This window comes from Salmo salar, chromosome ssa12 (assembly GCF_905237065.1).
Source record: "Salmo salar chromosome ssa12, Ssal_v3.1, whole genome shotgun sequence".
Classification (NCBI taxonomy): Eukaryota; Metazoa; Chordata; class Actinopteri; order Salmoniformes; family Salmonidae; genus Salmo; species Salmo salar.
In genome coordinates, this window is record NC_059453.1 from 19,706,602 (window position 1) to 19,727,905 (window position 21,304).

The 21,304-nt window shown below is 43.7% G+C and overlaps 1 protein-coding gene across 1 annotated transcript; it reads right to left on the minus strand.

Moving 5' to 3' along the window:
• Window positions 1-867: 867 nt before the first annotated feature.
• Window positions 868-20,621, minus strand: LOC106564434 (somatostatin receptor type 5). The gene is made up of 4 exons (XM_014130533.2): window positions 20,276-20,621; window positions 6,282-6,729; window positions 5,237-5,646; window positions 868-3,393 (listed from the first exon to the last, which is right to left on the minus strand). Exons 2-4 carry the CDS (start codon window positions 6,586-6,588, stop codon window positions 2,650-2,652), a joined length of 1,461 nt encoding a protein of 486 aa, XP_013986008.2. The 5' UTR covers window positions 6,589-6,729; window positions 20,276-20,621; the 3' UTR covers window positions 868-2,649.
• Window positions 20,622-21,304: the final 683 nt, after the last annotated feature.

The following is a 21,304-nucleotide window of genomic DNA, read 5'->3' on the forward strand; positions in this document are numbered from 1 at the left end:
CTCTGGGTGACCAAAGCACCGGCCTGGTCCCAGATCTGTTAGTGCAGTCAACTCCTTGTGGTTGTCAACATGTTTGGCATGACAAGGAGTGGTATGATGGCACAAACAGACTAGTAACCAGGCTACCAAAGCACCACCGTGGGTGAGACATAAGCGTAGACATAAGCTTGTTAGAAAGGTATTGATCATTCATTTAATAAGGTGTGTGACTTTTCCAAACATCTCTTCTAATGCAGTGGTTCTCAAACCTCGGGGAATCCCAAACGTTCCATGTATTTGAGGTATTCCAGAGCTAGCACACCTGATTCAACTTGTCAACTAATAAACTTGATCATTCATTTAAAGTATGACGAGCACTTTTCCCAATAACTTATCTTCTAACTTGTTAACTTCTAGCCGTGTAGACATAAACTGAGTGTACAAAACATTAGGAACACCTGCTCTTTCCATGCCATAATCCAGGTGAAAGCACAGGAGGTTCGTGGCGTCTTAATTGGGGAGAACGGACTCCTGCTAATGGCTGGAGTGGAATGGTATCAAATACATCAAACATGGTTTCCATGTGTTTGATACCATTCCATTCGCTCCATTACAGCCATTACTATGAGCCGTCCTACCCTCAGCAGCCTCCACTGGGTGAAAGCTATGATCCCTTATTGATGTCACTTGTCAGTGTAGATGAAGGGGAGGAGACAGGTTAAAGAAGGATTTTCAAGCCTTGAGACAATTGAGACATGGATTGTGTCTGTGTGCCATTCAGAGGGTGAATGGGCAAGACAACAGACAGGAGTGCCTTTGAACGGGGTGTGGTAGTAGGTGTCAGGTGTGCCGGTTCCAGTGTGTCAAGAACTGCAACACTGCTGGGTTTTTCAAGCTTAACAGTTTCCTGTGTGTATCAAGAATGGTCCACCACCCAAAGGACATCCAGCCAACTTGACACAACTGTGGGAAGCATTGGAATCAACATGGGCCAGCATCCCTGTGGAACGTTTTGACACCTTGTAGAGTCCATTCCCTCGACGGATATAGGCTCGGAAAACAACATGACAAAACATCCAGGCTACAGCTACAAAACAATTATGTTCAGATACAAAGTGAACTTAAAGGCCACATTTGATCAATTATCTTATTGAATATGGCACTATGTACTGCCTACATACAGTACATACAAAGAAATACTGTATAGCTCTGCTCTGTAGAAAAACAGCTGTGTTCCTATGCAACTACCCAGAAACATATTATCTCAATCTAAATATCTACAAACATGGCTCTGCAAATATCTATCATTATTTATTTAGTTCCAAGGGCCAACTGCTTTCTAATGGTTCAGCTGCTTCACTCACATAAACAGCATCTGTCTGAAAGGTAAAATCACTAACATTCCCCCCAAACAAAATGGCATTTGACAACAATGTCCACCACAACGTCGCTCAGAAGATATTCAGCTGGACGCCAATCAAATTAACCGAAGGTCGATATCAGAGGGCGCACAGCTCTTTGATATACCATCCGCCATAATTGAATCGACTCGACTCCCGTCATCATGAATATGTATGAGCGTTAATCGTGCAGGTGCGTTTAGTGACATTATTCATTCACTTTAATGATTCCATTCCATTCATTCTGATAAATGAAACGTTCTACCAGGGGCGCGGTGAGATAGCAGTAGAATGGAACTAGATGTCTGTTTACTTTCGCTTTCAACGCAAGGACACTAATTTGCACTTGTATTGTAAAACCTCAGACAGAGGCAGTATGAACTCTTATTGAAATAGCCTTCTGTGACATTTATAAGAACTGTTAAATGATGCTGTTCTTGGATGAAAGGGAACAGTTCGTTCCCTGTGATTTTAGTGGTATCATGAGACTTATACTTTGTCTGAAGGCTACTGTTGAAAAATACTGCATTAAGAAACTGTAACACAGATACATCATTTAAATACTGACAATATAGTATGTGTTTTTCTCCTTGTGTGCAGCTCTGATTAGCCTATTCAAAACTGTATTATGATTCTCAAACATTTCTGTACATATTTACATTGCACACTAAGCGTAATAGTGAAATGTGTCCCGTAAAGATTTGCAAATTCTCAACCCAATAAAATAACTGATCAGACATTTTTTGGCAAAGAGCTTGGAATTTGAGGCAAGGCAGTCGGTATCATTGTAAGTTGATACTCAAAAGTGTCAATTTAAATGATACATTAGCGAACTAGGGGGTTAGCCCAACTGGGGTTTGAACCCAGGTCCAGTGACCGTCAAGCCAACACCTTAATTGTTACCCCAAGAGCTCCAAACCTCTTAACAAGGTTGCTAGGTGTTGGGTTAATGTCGCTACAATCCATATGTCTCTGTTCCAATCGACACAGTAGCTCACTACTTAGAATGAGTCACTGTACCGGACATGCAATCTAGCTCCTGGGTAAAGTTTCCCCTAGGTACAGATCTAGGATCAGCTTCCCCTCCCCCAATCCTTAACCACGAGTGGGGAAAATGCAAAACTGACCCAAGATCAGCGTCTCTAGGGGCAGCTTCACGCTTATTCTATACACTGTACAGTGTCCATAATAGGACAGCCTCAGTCTCAGCAAGACTTGTCCGTATCAGTGGTATACTAGTATGGACATTGGGAAAAATCTTATTTATGAGTTACAGGTAGCTGATCTCTAGCTTGGTGCTCTTCTCCACTGTCTCCTCTGGAAGTGACCTGTTACTTTCACTCTTTGATCCATTGGCAAGAGTGGAGACAGCGATAGTAGGCCCCAATTCTAAGCCGCCTTTCCCAGCCACCTCCCCAGCTTTAGCCCTCTGCCCCAGGGGTACCGTCTCCACCTTTCCCCCCGTTGTGAACAAGATCCTGGAGCTCTCAACTTGTCCTCCGTTCCCGTTCTGTGCAATCCTGCAGTTCTCTCTCATCTGAGTGGTGTCTTCTCTTCTCTCCATCTCTATCCCGTCCTCCTCTTCCTCCTCTTCTTCCTCCCCTCCTTCATGAGACTTGGTGACCCCCAGGCCATCTCGTGGCTCGGGTGCAATTCCCCTCCAGAGCTCTGCAGGGCGCTGCAGCTCGGTGGCTCCCTCCCTCTCGTGGTTCTCCACCCTCCTTGAAGAACGACAAAGAGCCTTCCGGAACCCTCTCTTAAAATTATCGGACAGGAATCCATAAATTATTGGGTTAGCGCAGCTATTAGTGTACGATAGGACCACCACAAAGTAGTACAGCCCCCGGAATTCACCCGGTAACAGGATTAGCAGGTTAACGATGTTGAGGACGTAGAATGGGAGCCAGCACAACACGAACACTGCTACAACGACTACCACCATGCGGGTGATCTTGCGTTCGGACTTCCTGCGTCGGGAGGAGGTGGGCCGGGCCCGTTTCCCCGCGTTGCGCACCTTCGAATCAAAACAAAACAATTCAACTTTATTGGCAGTTAAAATATCTCAACACACTTACCAATTAAATATAATATAATGGTTAACTCAGCAATATAAAAAATGTAGGGTAGGTTAATGTAGGGTGGGCTACTATAGGGTAAGCTACTGTAGGGTAGAACACTGTAGGGTAGGTTCCTGTAGGTTAGGACACTGTAGGGTAGGACCCTGTAGGGTAGATTACTGTAGGGTAGGAATTGTAGTGTAGACTACTGTAGGGTTGGCTACTGTAGGGTAGAACTTTGTAGGGTAGGCTACTGTAGAGTAGGACACTGTCGGGTAGGCCACTGTAGGGTAGAACACTGTAGGGTAGGCTACTGTAGAGTAGGATACTGTAGGGTAGGCCACTGTAGGGTAGGCTACTGTAAGGTAGGCTGAAGTAGGGTAGACCCCTGTAGGGTAGTCTACTGTAGGGTAGGCCTCTGTAGGGTAGTACACTACCCCCTCCCCAGAGATCCACTCCCAGGCTGCTCCACCCCCTCCCCAGAGACCCACTCCCAGGCCGCTCCACCCCCTCCCCAGAGATCCACTCCCAGGCCGCTCCACCCTCTCCCCAGAGATCCACTCCCAGGCCGCTCCACCCCCTCCCCAGAGACCCACTCCCAGGCTGCTCCACCCCCTCCCCAGAGACCCACTCCCAGGCTGCTCCACCCCTCCCCAGAGACCCACTGCCAGGCCGCTCCACCCCCTCCCCAGAGATCCACTCCCAGGCCGCTCCACCCCCCTCCCCAGAGATCCACTCCCAGGCTGCTCCACCCCTCCCCAGAGATCCACTCCCAGGCTGCTCCACCCCTCCCCAGAGACCCACTCCCAGGCTGCTCCACCCCCTCCCCAGAGACCCACTCCCAGGCTGCTCCACCTCCTCCCCAGAGACCCACTCCCAGGCCGCTCCACCCTCTCCCCAGAGACCCACTCCCAGGCTGCTCCACCCCCTCCCCAGAGATCCACTCCCAGGCCGCTCCACCCTCTCCCCAGAGATCCACTCCCAGGCTGCTCCACCCCCTCCCCAGAGATCCACTCCCAGGCCGCTCCACTCCCTCCCCAGAAAACAGTGGAGGCTGCTGAGGGGAGGACGGCTCATAATAATGACTGGAATGGAGTCAATGGAATGGTATCAAACACATCAAAGACATGGACTCCATTCTAAGCATTATTATGAACCGTCCTCCCTTCAGCAGCCTCCACTGACAGAGACCCACTCCCAGTGTGTCCTCCCCTCAGCAGCCTCCACTGACAGAGACCCACTCCCAGTGTGTCCTCCCCTCAGCAGCCTCCACTGACAGAGACCCACTCCCAGTGTGTCCTCCCCTCAGCAGCCTCCACTGACAGAGACCCACTTCCAGTGTTTCCTCCCCTCCAGCTCCTGACCCAAACATTAAAGATGTTGATACATTTCTGTTTGTTGTCAGATGTAACAGGTCAGATGTTACAGGTAGATGTTACAGGTCAGATGTAACAGGTCAGAGGTTACAGGTCAGGGCTGGAGTAGAGAACCGCACAAGGAAGGGTTCCCTGGAAGAGGGCAAAGCGGTCCCGCCCCTCAAAACAAATGCCCCTCACAATGTCTGTCTGATTTAAGGGAAGTATAAATATATCAGTGGTAATATGAGACAAAGACATCAGAACACATTTATTTCATGTTACAACGGCGGTGTAGCAACACCTGGGTCTATGTTACCAATCAACAATGATGTTTCCTCCCAATCAACATACTGGTTCAGTCTAAGTATAACAGACAGACCTCCCAATTAGTGTAAAATAGCAATTTTTTCCCTTAAGTGCGGAAGTAGTCCTACATTCTGACCTTGATCACAATGAGCAGGTAGCAGAGACAGATGACGAGTAGCGGTCCGAAGAACCCGACCGTGCACGTGTACACGATGAACGATGCCTTCCAGACCTCGGCTGGCTCAGGCCACACTATACTACAGTTCCCATCATCCTCCAGTACGTCCGCGAACACCACCACGGGCAGCACCACCACAAACGACACTGCCCACACCGTCGCGTTCACCGCCTTGGCCACGTGCGGTCGCCTCCACCACGACGACCGTATGGGATGGACCACTGCGAGGTAGCGGTCGATGGACATGACTGTGAGACAGAAGATGGCGGTGAACTGGTTGATGGCGTCCACAGTCATGACCACACGGCACATGAGAGAACCAAATGGCCAGGAGAGCAGAGCGTTCTGGACCGCCAAGAAGGGGAGACCTAGGGGAAGTCAAATCAAATCTAACTATATTGACAGTGCAATTAGTCACTTCGCCTCCACCTACATGTACAGATTACCTCAACTAGCCTGTACCCCTGCACACTGACTGTGTACCGGTGCCCCCTGTTTATAGCCTCGTTATTGTTATTCTTATTGTGTTACTTTTTATTATTACTTTTTATTTTAGTCTACTTGGTAAATATTTTCTTCTTCTTGAACTGCACTGTTGGTTAAGGGCTTGTAAGTAAGCATTTCACGGTAAAGTCTACACTTGTATTCAGCGCATGTGGCAAATAAAGTTTGATTTGATTTGAATTAAAAATGATTCAAACCGCACAGTTACATTGCATTTGAAGTGCATTTAAAACTGCAACACACTTTACAGTACAATTATCAAATGAAAGAAATACTGTAACATAATCAAATGAAAGAAATACAGTAAAATAATCAAATGAAAGAAATACAGTAAAATAATCAAAAAGCAGACTGACCGCTGCGGTCATATTTAGTGTAATTTCAAGTGAAACAGAATGTGAGCTTGCAAAATAAGGCTGGTTTAACAAGGCTAATAACAGAGTTGGAAAAAACAACACTTTGAAAAAAACAATAAAACCACTTAGAAAAAAACACTGACCTAGCATGAATAGCTCATCAGCGATGGCCAGGTTGAGTATATAGATGTTAGTGACCGACTCAGTCCTCACATAGTGTAAAACAATGTAGATGACCAATGTGTTGCCCACCAGGCCGATCACACAGACTGCTACATAGATGAGAGGGATAAGGACCCCTGCTATAGTGAGTTGGAAACCCCCCACGCCTCCGCCGCCAGGGTTGGTCCAGTTGTGGTAGGATCCATTGAAGAAAGGGTCGTCACTTTTGTCGGGGGTGAGGAGGAGGAGAGGGGAGAGGGGGAAGGTGGAGGTGTTGGGCTCAGGCATTGAGGGGGTGGCTGTGGGGAGGTAGATAGCTGTGGGCACTTGGACAAGCTCAATTGAGGTCAGAGGTGATGATATGTTGTTGGTTGTGGTGTATGGGTGAGTGGGTTGAGGTTGACTTCAGTGCGTAGCAACTGGACCTGTCTGGGAGACAGCAAGAGAAGTCAGTGTGTGAGAGAACAAAATACTGAAATCTTTATGCACTCTCAAAACAACAATGCTATTCTGTTAAAGCATCCAAGACACTACAGGACATGAGAAACAATCAAAGAAAATAACCAACTAATATTTTTATTCTCAGTTTTTCTAGGTGTCCATTTTTCTCCAGTTTTCCAGGTTTTCCCTCTCAAAGTCACACTTTTTTAAATATAGAAAAGTCCACAACAATGCTTAAACCACATCAGGAAACCACTTTTGAGGTCTTGATTTTTGTTGATTTTTGTCATTTTTGTGGTGCAGTTACCCTTTAATTCCAGTGGGGCACCAGCAAGGGGCTGTTAAACTGTGTTTTTGTAGCACATATGTGAAACAAATACCCACTGGATTGATGCAAATAATCCTGATATAGCTCTGCCAGGTAAGCATAGGCTACTTTGTAGTCAACATTTAATTGAGAACATTTTTGGAAAGGCCTTTCCATCTACCAGAAGACTTTTCACTAGCATCATCGCTAACGGCTACACAAAACGGTAGACACGCACCGCACACACACAGACAGGGCATTGTTGTTGCCTCTTCAGAAAGTTGCAGGAAATAAGAATCACTGATGCATTCTGTTCATGGCTTATAATACGCTTAATACAGTTTCAGTACATTTAGTTGATTCCCTACTAAGTTCAATACATCTAGTTGATTCCCTACTAAGTGCAATACATTAAGTTGATTCCCTACTAAGTTCAATACATCTAGTTGATTCCCTACTAAGTTCAATACATTAAGTTGATTCCCTACTAAGTTCAATACATCTAGTTGATTCCCTACTAAGTTCAATACATCTAGTTGATTCCCTACTAAGTTCAATACATTTAGTTGATTCCCTACTAAGTTCAATACATTAAGTTGATTCCCTACTAAGTTCAATACATTTAGTTGATTCCCTACTAAGTTCAATACATCTAGTTGATTCCCTACTATGTTCAATACATTAAGTTGATTCCCTACTAAGTTCAATACATTTAGTTGATTCCCTACTAAGTTCAATACATCTAGTTGATTCCCTACTAAGTTCAATACATTAAGTTGATTCCCTACTAAGTTCAATACATCTAGTTGACTCCCTACTAAGTTCAATACATTAAGTTGATTCCCAACTAAGTTCAATACATTTAGTTGATTCCCTACTAAGTTCAATACATCTAGTTGATTCCCTACTAAGTTCAATACATTTAGTTGATTCCCTACTAAGTTCAATACATCTAGTTGATTCCCTACTATGTTCAATACATTAAGTTGATTCCCTACTAAGTTCAATACATTAAGTTGATTCCCTACTAAGTTCAATACATCTAGTTGACTCCCTACTAAGTTCAATACATTAAGCTGATTCCCAACTAAGTTCAATACATCTAGTTGATTCCCTACTAAGTTCAATACATTAAGTTGATTCCCTACTAAGTTCAATACATGAAGTTGATTCCCTACTATGTTCAATACATTAAGTTGATTCCCTACTAAGTTCAATACATTTAGCTGATTCCCTACTAAGTTCAATACATCTAGTTGATTCCCTACTAAGTTCAGTAAATTTAGTTGATTCCCTACTAAGTTCAATACATCTAGCTGATTCCCTACTAAGTTCAGTACATTTAGTTGAATACCTTTTTTTATATTGTTGAATTCCGTTTTAATTTCTGGATTCCGCGATTCCGTCCGCGTTCTCCGCATCGCTGATTTTATATGGCCCTACTTTAGGTGTCCTTCTGACAAATGTTATAACGTGTTGTGTCATAAAGGCTTTATGAATGCTTAGTCCATAGGACAACCACAGTAACATGTTACCCATTCTAACTGTGAACTACATGAACTACAGACCCCAGCAGCAACATCAGCCGAGGTTAATGGAGAAAGACCCAGAACACAACAACAACATATACAGGACCTGGACAGGCGTGGGCGCCGGGCTAATCTGTTCACAACTTGTTGTTTTTGTAGTCACCATCATCGCTCCTTAATAAAGTGGACGCTGTACGCACACACGCACGTTCACACACACACACTCCCGTACTGCAGTAATAAAGTGGGCACTGTATGGATGCACGCACTGACACACACACACACACACACACACACACACACACACACACACACACACACACACACACACACACACACACACACACACACACACACACACACACACACACACACACACTCCCGTACTGCAGTAATGGTAGGTAATTGGCTCTCTATTAGCGGACGCAACCCAGACGCTCATGTCGAGAACAGGGCATGACTTCTACAACACTGTTGGTGATTAACTGCTGAACAAGGGAACAAGGGAGTGAGGAAGGGTAGGGATGGGGGGATGGAGGAAAAATGGAGATGGAGAGAGAGATGAGGAGTGATAGAATGAGGGGGAGGGAGATATGGAGGGAAAGAGAGAGAGAAAGAGAGAGATATGGAGAGAGAGAGAAAGAAAAAGAAAGAGAGAGAGATGAGAGAAAGATATGGAGAGAGAGAGAAAGAGAGAAAGAGAGAGAGAGAGATGTGGAGAGAGAGAGAGAGAGAGAGAGGGGTAGAGATAGAGAGAGAGATATGGAGAGAGAGAGAGAGAGAGAGAGAGAGAGAGAGAGAGAGTATGGAGAGAGAGAGAGAGAGAGAGAGAGAGAGAGAGAGAGAGAGAGAGAGAAAGAGAGAGAGAGAGAGAGATGTTGATATGACATGAGAGATGGAGACATGATGGCCAGCTCAGATGTGGATTGGTCCAGTTTGAGGTTTTGACCTCCCAGATGTTTGCCTTAAACATACATGGGTGTGGTGGAAGAAGACTTTCACAGAGGTCGTCCCATAAACTGTCACACAACAGACACGTCACACTTCCTATATGCTGCTCCAATACAGAAACCATTCAAACACACGCTGATGGGTAAAAAAACTATTGTAAATCATGTTGTTTCCATTTCAGGCCAAAAATGTATACCAGTTGATGTAAAAGATGTAATTGGTGAAGATGTTCACTAGAGAATGAAAGAATGAAAGAAAGGTGGTTGTAAATAAGAATAATGAAATAAAAGCTGATATATTATTTTTTTCCTTTATTTAACTAGGCAAGTCAAATTCTTATTTACAATGGCTGCCTAACCCAGACAACACTGGGCCAATTGTGCACCACCCTATTGGACTCCCAATCAAGGCGGATGTGATTTAGCCTGGATTTGAACCAGGTACCACAGTGATGCTTCTTGCACTAAAATGCAGTGTCTTAGACCACTGCGCCACACAGGAGCTAGAGAGAGAGAAAAAGAAAGAAAAATTGACTCTAATGCTCAACAGCACTCTAAAGAAAAACAGAAAGAAAGAAAATTGACACTAATGCACAACACCACTCTACTGCACCTTACAGTCTATACCACTCATACAGCACAGAACTCAGATCTATTAGACCATAGAGAGAAGCTCTTAGAGATAGAGGACGTGACATCACTCCACCCTCCACAGAGAGAAGCTCTTAGAGACAGAGGACGTGACATCACTCCACCCTCCACAGAGAGAGGCTCTTAGAGACAGAGGACGTGACATCACTCCACCCTCCACAGAGAAAGGCTCTTAGAGATAAAGGAAGTGACATCACTCCACCCACCATAGAGAAAGATACAAGGGGAATAACTAGAGTGTCCAATCAAAAACTCATCTGTTGTTAATTGTGTAGATAATCCTATGAGAAGACCAATGGTACAAACCTAATTTCTCTATCATAATCTGTTTCAAAGTTATTGGTGTTTTTGATTGTAGGAGGCTGAATAAATCAATGGCGGCATGAGAAAAGAAAGTCATAAATCAGGAGAATAGCGTGGTGTCAGCTAGGCTGGATGCTGTGAGAGAATTAAGGCTAACTGACAGGCTCACCGTTGAACTCATCAACTTTCTTCTTGAATCAAGAGGTCATAAAACAATACAGAGGTAAGATAGATATCTATTTTGAGACATGACATCTAGTATTTTCATATTTTAGTAATTCGAAGATTTCTCACAAAAACAAGCATATCTCTGTGGAATGTCAACGGAGCACTGAGCGTACCAAGCTTTTTATTGTCAAAGCCTTTTACAGTTATTTCAGCTCCTGGTAATTTAGCTATTTACGACCCGGGGAAACAACTTGGAAGACATGACCACAAAATGTCCAGTCCTCAAAACTTTCAGCGATAAAGCTTCACTGCTCTGTCGACAGAGCTCAATGCTTATTATGGGATGTATTAGGTTACGACATGTGAATATTAGAATATAATGTTAATGGTAGGGTAGAGAAAGACCCCGCTGGACGATTCAGAACATGAAAAATCATATTTGTCTTGGTAAAATGTACTTTATAACATAAGGAAGTGAAATGTCATCACCAAAGCGTGTTTTCACCTACATCCACGCATGCACATACACATACACACACTAACACACACACACACACACACACACACACACACACACACACACACACACACACACACACACACACACACACACACACACACACACACACAGTCACACACCCCCATACTCCTCCACCTTCAGCCTATCTGTTTTTTTAGGGGGGTCCACTGTACAACTGGCACAATAGGTAGTAGTCTAATCTCTACCAGCCACATTAAAAACAGAGGCCAATCTCTCTCTACAGAGCCATGTTCCTGGAACTACGTTACCATGGCAACACGGGTCACGACACTAAGGTGCCACATTACCCATTTGGAACAAATTGGAGGGGGAGGGATAAGATTAATGGATGGGCATCTTGTCATGGTATGGCATTGCAATAGCTGGAAGAATCCCAAACGGCACCCTATTCACTATATAGTGCACTACTTTTAACTGGATCCCTATGGGCCCTGGTCGAAAGTAGTGCACTATAGGCAATAGGGTGCCATTTGTGAAGCAAGACCACTGTCATTCTGCGATTCCCATTCTATCCAGCTGTTTGGTTGAGGTAGGTGGAAGGCTGGAATAAGGGCATCTGTACTAGTGTTGTAGAGAGGAGACTAATGCAGCTTGGAGAGAGAACGAGAGAGAGAACGAGAGACAGAACGAGAGAGAGAGGGTCAGACTTCTATAGACAGGGTTACTGATATACACACACAGTTTACTGCAGTCAAACGACCAAGTGGCCTCATGGGTGGAATATTATTCATATTTTTCTTAATTTTATAAATAATAAACATTCTTTTAAAAAACCCGCCGACAATACCGTGTTTCTATGTCAAATGGTTTTGTTATATTTCAGTCTTCTGTGATGTATATAAAGTGTAATATTGGGATGCAAACTCAAAATTGAATCCATTTCAACTCTATATCTGATATGGTAAAGATGTCTTATTTTTGTTAAGCCCATAACCATGTGTGTGAAGTGTATGTTTCAAAGTAGATTTGTTTAAAACACACACACACACACACACACACACACACACACACACACACACACACACACACACACACACACACACACACACACACACACACACACACACACACACACACACACACACACAAACATCCCTAAGTGGGCAAACTGAATCCGATTTGACTGTTTCCTCTAATGCAGGTTTGGAATTGCAGGACGAGATACACTTATTTGAATAAAATATTTATTCTTTCTACAAAGCAGCAGAATTGAATAAGAACAAAGGCCTCACAAAGCCCTGATTCAAGGTTTGCCTGATCAAAACCGACATGGACATTTAATTCCATAAACAGATCAGATCAAACCATAGAACAACAGTTTACCCTGATCCCTGACTCATCCCTGACTCATCCCTGACTGATCCCTGACTGATCCCTGACTCATCCCTGACTCATCCCTGACTGATCCCTGACTGATCCCTGACTGATCCCTGACTGATCCTTGACTGATCCCTGACTGATCCCTGACTGATCCTTGACTGATCCCTGACTGATCCCTGAATTGGCTTAAAGGGGAAATTTGGGATTGGTACAGACATCTTTCTACTTTATTGGTTGTCAAACTCATCCCGATATCCTGTGGTCTTAGCTTCCTAGTTTAGCAAACCCTCTACCTCCATGTCTAATAGTTCATTTGAATAACGCCGTATGGTCCTTGGGGATGGGATTGACGGTGTGTGTGTGTGTTGTGTGTGTGTGCGCGCCTGTTCGAGCGCCCATGCTTGTGTGTGTGTGACCATTGATTGGTCCAGAGTTAATCTGATGGGTCTTGTTATGGTTGATTTATGATGCAGGACCAACATCTCTTACACGACAGCATCTTAACTCTATTTCTCTAACTGCATTGTTGATTAAGGGCTTGTACGTAAGCATTTCACTGTAAGGTCTACACCTGTTGTATTCGGCGCATGTGACAATAAAATTTGATTTGATTTGTTAGAAGCCTGTTAATATCATTCACCGTTATTACGATTCTCCTGTTATTATGATTCTCCTGTTATTATGATTCTCCTGTTATTACGATTCTCCTGTTATTATGATTCTCCTGTTATTACGATTCTCCTGTTATTATGATTCTCCTGTTATTACGATTCTCCTGTTATTATGATTCTCCTGTTATTACGATTCTCCTGTTATTATGATTCTCCTGTTATTACGATTCTCCTGTTATTATGATTCACCTGCTATTATGATTCATCTGTTATTATGATTCACCTGCTATTATGATTAATCTGTTATTATGATTCTCCTGTTATTGTGATTCATCTGTTATTATGATTCTCCAGTTATTATGATTCTCCTGTAATTACGATTCTCCTGTTATTATGATTCTCCTGTTATTACGATTTTCCTGTTATTACGATTCTCCTGTTGTTACGATTCTCCTGTTATTACAATTCTCCCGGAGAATATTGATGGAATGTGTCTCCCGACGTGCTATGACTTTACATGTGTCTATGCCACACCTGACCATTTCATTGAAACAAAGCTTTAGCCCTGTAATTTGAGAGGTTGAGGGGCTGTGCCTGCCTGACTGGGTGATAGAGGGATTGGGACTAGAGTATTTGGACACATACACGCACAGAGGATTTAGACAGTCACAGTATCACTCCCTAGTGGCCAATAAATTGGCCCTGGGTATAGAACGACGATCCATCGGACTGAAAGGGCATTAGGCAATCAAGGCTGTGTATGTGTGTGTGTGTGTGTGTAGGTGAGTTGTTTGCGTGAGTGCCTGCGTGCGTGTGTGTGCGTGTGTGTGTGTGAAAGGAAACATGAACCATTTTACTTCCTTTGCCTTTACTGATTAAATGAGGTACCAAACATGTACGAACTATCAAGTGTTCAAGACTTACAGTGCATTCGGAAAGTGTTCAGACCTTCCATTTTGTTACGTTACAGCCTTATTCTGGATTTAATCGTTTTTTCACCTTATCAGTCTCCACACAATACCCCATAATGACAAAAGCAAAAACAGTTGTTGTTTTTATTCAGACCCTTTACTCAGTACTTTGTTGAAGCACCTTTCACAGTGATTATAGCCTCGAGTCTTCTTGGGTATGACGCTACAAGCTTTGCACACCTGTTTTTGGGGAGTTTCTCCCATTCTTCTCTGCAGATCCTCTCAAGCTCGCTGCACAGCTATTTTCAGGTCTATCCAGAGATGTTCGATCGGGTTCAAGTCTGGGCTCTGGCTGGGCCACTCAAGGACATTCAGAGACCTGTCCCGAAGTCACACCTACATTGTCTTGGCTGTGTGCTTTGGGGTTGTTGTCCTGTTGGAAGATGAACCTTCATCCCAGTCTGAGGTCCTGAGTGCTCTGGAGCAGGTTTTCATCAAGGATCTCTCTGTACTTGCTCTGTTCGTCTTTCCCTCGATCCTGGCTAGTCTCCCAGTCCCTGCCACTGAAATCATCCCAACAGCATAATGCTGCCACCACCATGCTTCACCGTAGGGATGGTGTCAGGTTTCCTCCATAAGTGATGCTTGGCATTCAGGCCAGAGAGTTCAATATTGGTTTCATCAGACCAGAGAATCTGGTTTCTCACGGTCTGAGAGTCCTTTAGGTGTCTTTTGGCAAACTCCAAGCGGGCTGTCGTGCCTTTTACTGAGGAGTGGCTTCCGTCTGGCCACTCTACAATAAAGGCCTGATTGGTGGAGTTCTGCAGAGATGGTTGTCCTTCTGGAAGGTTCCCCCATCTCCACAGAGGAACTCTGGAGCTCTGTCAGAGTGACCATCGGGTTCTTGGTCCCCTCCCTGACCAAGGCCCTTCTCCCCCGATCGCTCAGTTTGACGAGGCGGCCAGCTCTAGGAAGATTCTTGGTCGTTCCAAACTTCTTCCATTTAACAGTTTAGAAAGTTGTAACGAGTGTGCTGGGAGTCAGGAAGCAATTTCAGGGAGTGCATAATTTAATAAACAAATGAACAAAACAAGAAACACAAACAACACACAGACAGGAAACAAACAGAAACAATAAGCCTGGAGAAGGAACCAAAGGGAGTGACATATATAGGGAAGGTAATCAGGGAAGTGATGGAGTCCAGGTGAGTCTCATGACGCACAAGTGCGCGTAACGATGGTGACAGGTGTGCGCCATAACGAGCAGCCTGGTGACCTAGAGGCCAGAGAGGGAACACACTTGACAAAAGTACAGGTCTTCATGGGCCCAAAAAGTTGGACCTGTTGGACCCCGAAATGGACCAATGGGATTCCAAACAGGACCCTACCTGAATAAATACAGTGCCTCCGGGCAGCCAGATCTAGGAAGAGTCTTGGTGATTCCAAACTTCTTCATTTAAGAATGTTCTTGGGGGCCTTCAATGCTGCATAAATGTTTTGGTACCCTTCCCCAGATCTGTGTCGCGACACAATCCTGTCTCGGAGCTCTACGGACAATTCCTTCGACCTCATCGCTTGGTTTTTGCTCTGACATGCACTGTCAACTGTGGGACCTTATATAGACAGGTATATGCCTTTCCAAATCATATCCAATCAATTGAATTTACCACAGGTGGACTCCAATCAAGTTGTAGAAACATCTCAAGGATGATCAATGGAAACAGGATGCAGCTGAGCTCAATTTCGAGTCTAAAAAAAAGTGTCTGAATACTTATGTAAATAAGGTATTTCTGTTTTTTATTTTTAATATACTTGTGAAAATGCCTAAAAACCTGTTTTCGCTTTGTCATTATGGGCTGTTGTGTGTAGATTGATGAGTGGGAAAAAAATCTATAATCCATTTTAGAATAAGGCTGTAACGTAACAAAATGTGGAAGAGGTCAAGGGGTCTGAATACTTTCTGAATATACTGTAAGTCTGTCAATTAACAAGATAGGCTGTTACAACACTGTTATTTGAATTCCCAGGTAGCCAACATAACTGCACTTAACATGACATCTCCCTACGTCACATGACAGAAGACCTCAGTTGACGCAGAACAAAGGGAGACATAAACACATTTGAATGGGGGCCAGATTGCCCAATCGAGCAGCAGATGGAAATGAGTGCCGCTAAGTGGTTGATCGGCCTGGATGGATAGAATAAAAAACCTAAACGGAGGAAGGGGGGTGAGAGAGGGGAGAGATAGAGCAACGGGGGAAAAGGGGGGAGAAAGAAGGAGGGAGAAAGAGAGAGTGCAGGGAGAAAGGAGGGAAGACAGGGAGAAAGGAGGGAGAGATTGAGAGAAAGAGAGAGAAAGAAAGAAAGAAAGAAAGAAAGAAAGAAAGAAAGAAAGAAAGAAAGAAAGAAAGAAAGAAAGAAAGAGAGAGAAAGAACAAGAGGGAGCTAGAGAGAGAAAATATATAGAGGAGGGGTGGGAGGTAAAAAGAGAGAGAGAGCGACAGAAAAAATGATGGAGAGAGAGAGAACAGAACTGCTAATTGCAGTGAAGGAGAGTGGTGGCGGCGTGTGTATTACCACATCTCACTGTTGTCTCTCTCTCTGAGCACTCAGTCTGTATAGGAACAGATGTGTACTAATGTAGATGAATGGGAAGAGGAGGGACACTGACTGACTGCCTGGTTGGCTGACTGCCTGATTGAGAGATTGAGTGAGTGAGTGAGTGAGTGAGTGAGTGAGTGAGTGGCTGGCTGGCTGACTGGCTAGCTGGCTGACTGACTGGCTGGCTGGCTGGCTGACTGGCTGGCTGGCTGACTGACTGATGCCAAGTTTCCATTGAGGATATATCCTGGTGTTTCACCAAATAGACTTTTCTGTTTCCATCTACACAGGCCGGCACCCGTGTCTCACTGGGCCATGGCTCCGGCTGACCTGCTCTAACTTGGAGCCAAGGCCAGGCCCTGGGTACTTTTCAGCTTCATTTACGTAACATGATTGGGAGTCCCATAGGGTGATGCACAATTGGCCCAGGGTCGTCCGGGTTTGGCCAGTGTAGGCCGTCATTGTAATTAAGAATTTGTTCTCAACTGACTTGCCTAGTTAAATAAAAGTTAAATATATATATTTTTTTTAAACAACGGCTGACTGTGGGCTTTAACACCATGTCACAAAGAAACAGTCTTGATTGGTGCAGACATTGTTGAATCTGCTCGCCACAAGTCCTTAGTGTCCTGATGGAAACACAATTACACTAAATCAAATCAAACTTTATTTGTCTCATGCGCCGAATACAACATGTGTAGACCTTACTGTGAAATGCTTACTGACAAGCCCTTAGCCAACAGTGCAGTTCAAGAAAGAGTTAAGAAAATATTTACCAAATAAACTAAAGTAAAAAAGAATAAAAAGTAACACAATAAAATAACAATAACGAGGCTATATACAGGGGGTCCCGGTACCGAGTCAATGTGCGGGGCTACAGGTTAGTCGAGGTAATTTGTACATGTAGGTAGGGTTGAAGTGACTATTCATAGATAATAAACAGCAAGTAGCAGCAGTGTACAAAACAAATGAAGGGGAGAGGGTTGTCAATGTAAATAGTCTGATGGCCATTTGATTAATTGTTCAGCAGTCTTTTGGCTTGGGCGTAGAGCTTACATTAACGTAAAACACTGGCGGCCCACTGGTGTGTGGGTAAGTCTCGGTGGAAAAGCACCCTATATGAGTTGGAGAATCTCAATAGTATTTTCCTCACATCCTCTCTCCTCTCGCCTCGCATCCTTCTCAAAACCCATTGGATGAGAAAGTCAGAAGTTCCACCCCTCTGACCTTCTCCTCCAATGGGTTTTGAGAAGGAGGTGAGGAGAGAGGAAAGACCATGCGAGAAGTATGCAATTGAGATTCTCCCAGTGAGTGAGTGAGTGAGTGAGTGAGTGAGTGAGTGAGTGAGTGAGTGAGTGAGTGAGTGAGTGAGTGAGTGAGTGAGTGAGTGAGTGAGTGAGTGAGTGGCTGGCTGAATGACTGTCTGTCTGTCTGTCTGTCTGTCTGTCTGTCTGTCTATCTGTCTGTCTGTCTGTCTGTCTGTCTGTCTGTCTGTCTGTCTGTCTGTCTGTCTGTCTGTCTGACTGTCTGTCTGTCTGTCTGACTGACTGTCTGGCTGGCTATCTGACTGACTGACTGTCTGACTGACTGTGTGGCTTGCAGGGCTATGATTTGGGCCAATCAGTCATTCTCTGCCTGGCTGAACTCTGTGGCCTATTATATCAGGTACCAACACAATGATGTTTTTTAGACGCTATACTTTAGAGATGTTATGGGAGGGGTGAGGAGGAGGAGGAAGAGGAGGGTGATCCGAAATGATGATGTGATTAAGATGATGATGAGATGCTTATTGCATTTGCTATGAGGTAAACAGACATAAACGCCCTGCAAGAACACTTGTATTTACTGTATGGGAACCAACTATAACCATGAGCACCATGCAGTATACTGTAGCTCTGTACATGCTCGATGCTTTGACAAACATCACAGAAAGAAAATACCACATAAAATGACAGACTTTTTAGGCTACATTAGGCTATCTATATTGTTAAATATAAAATGACAGAATATTATTGATCAATGGCTATAGCCTACTGTGATGTATCAATTTCCTTTCCAATTTGTCCACAGTTGAAATAATTGTACGAAAAAACAACTCACCCTTCTTTAAATTCTTACTATGTTCTTGTTTGGCTATCCCGACTTTCCCAGTTGCAAAAAGGCTGACGAGATCAAACACATTAACAAAAATGTAGGCTATAACAAAGAAGCAACAATAATAATTATTGGTGAATTAGATAATAACTTTCAATGTCACTGAAGAATGATCATATTAACTGATTGTCTTAACTAAGATTTGTTACATTTCAGCCGCGTACGGCGCTCGAGCAGCAGCCTGGTCGGGTATCTAAGTAACCAGTCTCCGGTTTAACTGGGGCTGCAGATATAACGAGATAAACCACAATGTTCAATGGGGTAACGGCGTGTGTGCGCATGAGAGAGAGAGAGGGATAGAGACAGAGAGGGAGAGGGGGATAGAGACAGAGAGAGAGAGAGAGAGAGGGAGAGAGAGAGAGAGAGAGAGAGAGAGAGAGAGAGAGAGAGAGAGAGAGAGAGAGAGAGAGAGAGAGAGAGAGAGAGAGAGAGAGAGAGAGAGAGAGAGAGAGAGAGAGAGAGAGAGAATAGACTATTTATCTCAGATACACTCCCCTATATGTATTTATTTGGACAGTGAAGCTAAAACTTTTAATTTGGGTGTTCTCCAGCATTTTGAATTTGAGCTCAAATGTTGCTCTTGAGGTAACAGTAGGTAACCTTATATTTGAGGGTATTTTTATACACACAGTAGGTCTATCCGTTTTACCATTTAGAAATGAAAGCACTTTTATGTAACAGTCTCCCCATTTGAAGGTGTCATAAGTATTTGGACTAATTCACTTGTAGTGTATTACATTGAGTCAAAAGTTGAGTATTTGGTCCTGTATTCTGTAGCATGCAATAACTACATCAAGCTTATGACTCCACAAGTTTGTTTGTTTTGGTTGTGTTTCTGACTGACTGACTTGCTGACTGGCTGGCTTACTTACTAGCTGACTGGCAGCCTGACTTGCTAACTGTTTGACTGGTTGACTGTCTAATTGGCTGGCTGGCTGGCTGGCTAACTGTTGGACTGGCTGACTGTGTGGATTGCAGGGCTATGATTTGGGCCAATCAGTCATTCTCTGCCTGGCTGAACTCTGTGGCCTATTATATCAGGAACCAACACAATGATGTTTTTTAGACGCTATACTTTAGAGATGTTATGGGAGGGGTGAGGAGGAGGAGGAAGAGGAGGGTGATCCGAAATGATGATGTGATTAAGATGATGATGAGATGCTTATTGCATTTGCTATGAGGTAAACAGACATAAACGCCCTGCAAGAACACTTGTATTTACTGTATGGGAACCAACTATAACCATGAGCACCATGCAGTATACTGTAGCTCTGTACATGCTCGATGCTTTGACAAACATCACAGAAAGAAAATACAACATAAAATGACAGACTTTTTAGGCTACAATAGGCTATCTATATTGTTAAATATAAAATGACAGAATATTATTGATCAATGGCTATAGCCTACTGTGATGTATCAATTTCGTATCGAATTCGTTCGGATCTATGTCCACAAATTCAAATAATTGTACGAAAAAACAACTTACGCTTCTTCAAATGTTGGTCTTGTTTGGCTTTCCCGACTTTCCCAGATACAAAACGATGGACGATATCAACAACATTAACAAAATTTCGACTATAACAGAGTAACAGTAATAATCACTATCAGTGAATTAGACAATAACGTTCAATATCACTGAAGAAGGATCATATCACCCGATTGTCTGAACTGAGATTTGCCACATTTCAGCACGCCCAAGGCGTGCTAGCACTATTCCCGTAGGGTATCTAAGTAACCAGTCTCCTGTTTAACCGGGCTGCTGCGATGCCGTGATAGAACACAATGGTCAATGGGGTCAGGGCGCGCGCGTGTGTGTGTGTGCGACAGAGAGGGAGAGCGAGAGGGAGAGCGAGAGAGAGAGAGTAGGCTATTTATCACGCATACACTCAGTGGCGATTTTAGCATGTACATCTTGGTGGGGTATGCATACCAGTAAAGCCACTACACAACACAACACTAAACAATACATTAATTGCACTATAACGGTGTTAAACGGTGCCCACAAACTGTTAGGGCCTACATAAAGCTGTCCCAACAGCAGAGTCCCAACATCTTACCACTCCTTACCACTCAGCAGTGCATTGTCTGACAGCGAAACAGTTCATTCAGACTCCTTTTCTGCCATTTAAAAAACATATCTGATACGGCTGACTTGCTTAAATTTGTCTTATGGATCAGAACCTTTAAAAAAAAAATCGCCTAAAATGACATACCCAAATCTAACTGCCTGTAGCTCAGGACCTGAAGCAAGGATATGCATATTGTTGATACCATTTGAAAGGAAACACTTTGAAGTCTGTGGAAATGTGAAATGAATGTAGGAGAATATAACACATTAGATCTAGTTAAAGATAATACAAAGAATAAACATGAGTTTTCTAATATTTTTTGTTTGTTCCATCATCTTTGAAAGCAAGAGAAAGGCTATTATAAAGGCTATTAGGAGTCTAGGCGCAATTTCGATTTTGGCCACTAGATGGAGATGGCAGCAATGTATGTGCAAAGTTTTAGACTG

Bases quoted from the DNA above. Each gene is read 5' to 3' on its own strand.
- LOC106564434 (XM_014130533.2), bottom strand. From the start codon at position 6,588: ATGCCTGAGCCCAACACCTCCACCTTCCCCCTCTCCCCTCTCCTCCTC. The intron at 5,647-6,281 runs GTCAGTGTTTTT...GACTTCCCCTAG, and splicing joins TGATGAGCTATTCATGCTAG to GTCTCCCCTTCTTGGCGGTC. The intron at 3,394-5,236 runs GTCAGAATGTAG...TTTGATTCGAAG, and splicing joins ACCTGCTCATTGTGATCAAG to GTGCGCAACGCGGGGAAACG.